General features: G+C 41.0%; 1 protein-coding gene across 1 annotated transcript in view; it reads left to right on the top strand.

Moving 5' to 3' along the window:
- Positions 1 to 653: 653 nt before the first annotated feature.
- dpy19l1l (dpy-19-like 1, like (H. sapiens)) overlaps positions 654 to 6,000 on the top strand; it is a 33,743-nt gene continuing 28,396 nt past the window's right edge. The window contains 4 exon segments of the mRNA XM_051957050.1: positions 654 to 1,029; positions 1,470 to 1,494; positions 1,589 to 1,676; positions 5,093 to 5,230. Coding sequence (XP_051813010.1) covers positions 807 to 1,029; positions 1,470 to 1,494; positions 1,589 to 1,676; positions 5,093 to 5,230 — 474 coding nt within the window. The 5' untranslated portion in view covers positions 654 to 806.

Genomic DNA, 6,000 nt, shown 5'->3' with positions numbered 1-6,000 from the left:
TGCACTGAATTAGAAATATTTTAGAAAAACACACTGAATTACAAGACTTTGCAGAACAGTGTGCTATTGTAGACTGAACATGCAAGGCTAGAATTACATGGTTTTATTAGTAATAGGTTGTAAAGTGGGCCAGTCTGAGGCATGAAAGTCCAGGGCTGAAAATGAGTCCCACTCCGGCCCTGCTTCTCTGTGTTGTTACTTCATCTGTTTTCAGTCATTTTGCATATATCTCAATGACAATTTGGAGAGTCTGTGGTCATTTTTAATCTCTTTTGAGTTGGTTTGTGCATCTTTGGAATGTTGGTGTTGCTCACAAATCATGTGAAGTCTAGTGTAATGATTGCTGTTTTCCTTTCATGATGATGAACTTTTATTGTCTGCCCTTTCACTGAAAACAAGTATTGAACTAAAATTGTAAAAATTGAATAAATACCTCACAATGGACCACTACTTTCGTTTCTATGAATAAACCTGTGGTTTTCTGGACTGTTTCTCCTTCATTTACTGGGGAAAAGACACCGATGATGTCCTGTTTTAAACACAGCCATTGTTTCACTCTCTGTCAGATTGCAAGGTGTTTTCTTCTGGGCGTTACCATAGCGACCGTCTGAAGCTCTGTGCAGTGGCGCCAAACGTCCAGCAGGGGGCGGAGCGTCATAAGATTTCTTCGAGGAACCAGTCAAAGCATCACTCAGGTAGTAAAGGGGCAGATCCGAGGAGCAGATACGAGCGACTGTTGGGCTGCTCAGCGCGCACCCCTCTCCATCGACTCCTCGCTCCCCTAACCTCGACTCTTCCTGGAAATCATGGTGGCTAAAAGCAGAAAACAGACCGGGAAGAGTCCGGCGACCCAGACTGACCGCGACAGGAGCCCGCTTGTTTCGCCCCCTTGCAAAAGTAACGTTAGGCGACCAGGCAGGGAGGGCAAAGCTTTTAACAGCCAGCATCCCAACGGGCTTTCAGGCATCAGACACAAGCTCGGGCTAACTCCCTCCGCAGCCCTGAAGCTGGGAACCACTCTTCTCCTCGGTGAGTTGCAAGGTTTAACCTGCTAGCTTCTTGCGGAACCACAAGCTAATGGGTGCTAGCCCCGTGCACACCAGTAGCATTAGCAGCTCCGCTAAATTAAGTTATCTCCGCCACTGATCACTTGGCTAACGTTAGCTCACCTCAACGCTAGCTCTCCAGCGGTGGCTACCTATTGTTGCTTTTCATTAAAACCTCATTAAAATGAGCCGTTTTCTTTCTCACTCTATGACACATCAGCTGCACACGTGTTAACAGATTTTTTTCAGCAAAGTTCGAGATCCGATCTATTTATTGAAATGCATAACAGTCACCCTCTGTGTGTCCAAATCGTCACCCCTAATCTTTAACTGGTTGTCGTAACGTTGCTGTTTATGATCCCCCAGTCAGGAAGTAGCATGTTCTTTAACAGGAGTGAAAGTTATTTTTCCTCTTTTTCACAGCTGCTCTGGCTGGATATCTGCACTGGTAAGCTGCTCTCTCACTGTTATGGCGTTGTCACTCACACACCGCTGTTGTGTTTACTTGCTCTTGACTCACATATTTCTCCTCCTATAATTAGGTATCATCTCTCCCAACTCTTTGAGAATGACAGGCACTTTTCACACCTGTCTAACCTGGAGAAGGAAATGGCTTTTCGAACAGAAATGGTGAGTAGTTTATTGTTTTCATTTGGAATGCATAAAAAAAAACTTTATTGAAGACTGACACTCTTACTTGATGGCATCCAATAGCTGAATGCATATTTATGCATTTGGCAAATACAAATACGTGAAAAAAGTGAAAAAAAAAATAATTTGGGTTTTAAAAGATAGATAATGACACTGAGCGGAGCAGTAGTTCTTTTTATTTTTAGGTAATGTAATGAAATATTAGCCTTAATTTTTAATCAGCACCTTAGCTTTTAGTTTGTAAAGTATGTTGAAACAGTGTAATATTGGAGGTTCTTCACCTATTACTAAAATTAATCTAGTGTAAGTTGTGTAATAATTGGTGTTTCAGGTTAACATTAACATTTTCTTACTCAGAGGCATTTGCGTACCAAATAGTATTGTACATTCTTTACCTTAATCTTCAGATAAATCTTAATCAATATTTTATTCTGTAGATCTAACCTTAATATTGAAATTACTTATGTGAATACATATATTTAATTGTAACGTGGGGTCTTAACTTTAGTACCTTAAATTGTTACATGAATCTTTTTATTCTATTGGGAAGCACTTCAGCTCAGTGTCTGTTGTTAGAAACTCTGAAATAACATTAAAGGGGAGCTTCGGTTTTTTCAACCTGGAGTCTGTCATTTCATACATGTGAGTGATGGAGAAATGAATTTTCGTCATAGCTCCAGTATTTAGCCAGGCAGTCAGCTTAACAGCTCAGCTAGCAGCTCAGCTAGCGAAAAGTATGGGGCAAGTTCCCCCCCGTGTCAAAGTCCACCATAACGTGCTTTTTTTCCCCACACTAACCGGCTCGGATAGTCTCAGTGAGTGTCCCACAACATACTAGAGATGAGAAGTGAACGAAAACCTCCACATTACCTGGCGATCACTCTTTGTTGTGGTCTGTATCCAAAGCTCAGGATGCTAGAAAGCAAATCTCGCGCTCGCGCCAAAACACCGGTTTTGGGACGAGCTATCACGCGATTTCGGAACGAGGTAATATGGAGGTTTTTGTTCACTTCTCATCTCTAGTATGTTGTGGGACACTCGTTGAGACTATCCGAGCCGGTCAGTGTGGGGGGGGGGGGAAGCACGTTAGGGCGGACTTTGACGCGGGGGGCCACTTGCCCCATACTTTTCGCTAGCTGAGCTGCAAGCTGAGCTGCTAAGCTGCCTGCCTGGCTAAATGCTGGAGCTATGTCGAAAATTCATTTCTCCATCACTCACATGTATGAAATGACATGAAAACAGACCCCAGGTTGAAAAATGCCAAAGTTCCCCTTTAACTTAAATCGACTGTTTTACTAATTGTACAGTTAATGGTTGTGTATAAATATATCCCACATTTACACAATGTCATCACAACTGTCTGCCAACCACAGTGAAGTCAGATGTTTGGTTTTGTCAGTCAAAATAGTCTACAACCCACAGAGGTGCACTTCTCAGTCCAAAATAACAGAGAGGAGACACAAATCCTCACATCGGAAAAGCTGGAACCGAGAAATAACTGCTGCCTTTGTCAGATGAATGACTATCAATCAGTCTGTTGTCAATCATCTTAGTTGTTTCAGTTTCAAATATTGTGGTGGAAATACTGTGAATTTGACAGTTGCAATGTGTAACAGCCTTCTAACACAAATGATGTAAAATTCTGAAATCAGCCTAGTATGTACCCTGAAATCAGTGTAAGAATAATAAAGTGAACATGCTTTTCTGAGTCAGCAGCTGTTGTATCATTGTGTGTTGGCGGATAGGCAGCCTCCGCTTGTCATTTATACTGATATCATCTCAACTGATTATTGCTGGTGATGATCCACATTGCAAGGTAAATTTATTCCAAACAACTGTAAGCTTGTATGTGTTTATTTAAGCACAATAGATATTATTGTTGAAAGTGCAGCCCTGTTCAAGGAGCAAAAGCAAAGTGGGGATGTTTCCAAAAATACTGCCATGAATAGGTTGATTTCAAAAATAACATTATGCAAAATGAGTTCATTAGAAAACCTTAAATCATCCCCCAGAAATTCTAAATCAATTCCCATTTAAAAACAGCACCATTTCTCCTGGATACACTTGTCCATAGTTTTTTATGGAGTTTTTTTTATGGTATTGACTTGGCAAATAGGTTGTTTTCAGCATTTTGGTGAACTTGCCATACTACTTCAGTGTAGTCATGCTGTCTCTGTGTCTTCTGTCTCTTCTTGTAATCACAGACTGCCTCCCAGATGTTCAGATCAGGGCTCTTTGGGGGCCATCACATCTGTTCTAGGGCTCCTTGTCTTTCTTATGGCTGAACACAGTCATTTATGGCTGTAGCTGCATGTCTGGTGTTCTTTCTTTAAGGCTGCAGAATGATGGATGAGAATCTAAACAGTACTATAGCTTGGACGTCACCAACTAACACAAAATCCATCCGCAACTATTTTGCTCAGTTGTTTGCTTTATGTTGTTGGAGGGTTAGTTAGACAAAACAAGCAATTTTTGGGCCATACTTTCTGACATTTTATAGACTAAACAATTCTTTCATTTATTTATAATAATAATAATGAACAGATTAATAACGATGAAAATAATGGAAAATTACAACCCTTGTCAAAGTTAAGGTCTTGTCACATTAGCCTTCCTATGAACAAACTTTACCAACATTCTGCTGTGAAAAAGGATGGGATATTATGTTTCAAATGTGAGATAAGAGTAAATATTGAGCAGAGTGATGACAAACAGTAGAGTCTGGCAGTGTGCTATTGTACAGACATGACGATGATGAATCAGTGCTCCATTTCTCAGTGTTTTTATTTGACTTCCACACAAGTTTCAAAGGCAAACTTGTGCAATGGTGAACTCTGGACTGTTAGTACAGCAGCCAGAGTTTCCCCCGAAGATTGCACTGAGCATGAAGTGACTGGAGGAAAATGAATGAGCAGAGGGCTGATGTGACTGACTCCATATCATCGGCCCATTTAGAGATAACTACTCTTGAAAGTTGTTCAAATCAGTATATTTCTTATCTTTGTTGAGTCACTTTCCACTTCACGACAGTGGTGCCGCGCAAGGGCAAATTCAAATGTTTTTGAAATTAGCATGTTTTCAGATCAGTCTCACTGAAACCACGTAAAAGCTGCTGATGTTATAGTGATGACACTGCAGGTGAAGAATTGATCATATGCAGATATTTTCTTGCCTCCCCCCCGCTGCGTGCCACCAAATGGGCTGTGAGCCGTTGCCATCTGCTGAGCCGGAGCAACTCATTCCCACTTCTTGTGTCTGAGTTGGATGTTGTAGGAGTTATATTTGGTGTCCATCTGCTGCCTCTGTCTCTGTATGATTCTCTTCTTTCTCTTGTTGTTCTTCACCCAACGTCTCCCAATTTTTCAGGATGAATTTAATTTTCTTTTTGATTCCAGGGTCTGTACTATTCCTACTACAAAACCATTATTGAGGCGCCTTCTTTCCTCAACGGCCTCCACATGGTCATGAACGACAATCTGACCGAGTATCCCCTGGTTATCAACACACTGAAGAGATTCAATCTCTATCCAGAGGTAATGTTGACTTTGGCATTTCAATTGAGTTCTGTGTGGTAGCATTGCATATCTTACTCTGCATTTGCTTCTCTCAGCCTGAAATCACCTAAAACTTTGAATAATGTTGCAATAGAAGTTTAAATCTCCCTACATATACCAAATACTCTCAGCAGCTAAATCTACAATTAATTGTTAACTCTAAACCAAGCTCTATTATCTCGTACAAAAATAGATAAGACATTTGTTGCAGTTTCTCATTTAGAGGATTTTTAGCTTTGTGACAAAAAACAACTCCCCCCATTAGGGTAATTCATGTAAAGTGGAGGACTTTGGTTCCTGAAGGCGCTTCAGCGTCTGACTTCAGCAAATGCTCAGAGGTGGAATCCAAGTTATTCAGATTTGTAGAGGATCCTTTGTGTTAGTTTTAGTCAGACCTGGGGTGGAATTATTTCGAATAACTGGATGCACTGCACCGTGTAATTATTTCGTGCAGCCTCTCCTCTGTTGCTTTCGCTGTCTGCAGTCTTTTGTTGTGCGCTTGCATACTTGTAAAAAGACAGATAAGAAACCAGTATACATGGCGGATAAATCTGCTTCTTCAGAATATGATCCAGCTGAAAAAGAAAACAAGTTTCTGTAATTGCTTGTGTACATAACCCAGAGATCAGCTTAGTGGAGGAAGTTGACTGTAACCCAGCAACTGCATCACAGAGTCAACAAGGACTACAGAAGGAGCTCGGTGTCTCTCACAGCTTTTGAAATGCGACGTTCAAACACCAACTGTCTCT

This window comes from Acanthochromis polyacanthus, chromosome 12 (genome assembly GCF_021347895.1).
Source record: "Acanthochromis polyacanthus isolate Apoly-LR-REF ecotype Palm Island chromosome 12, KAUST_Apoly_ChrSc, whole genome shotgun sequence".
In the NCBI taxonomy this organism is placed as follows: Eukaryota; Metazoa; Chordata; class Actinopteri; family Pomacentridae; genus Acanthochromis; species Acanthochromis polyacanthus.
This window is presented reverse-complemented; position numbering and strand designations above follow the sequence as displayed.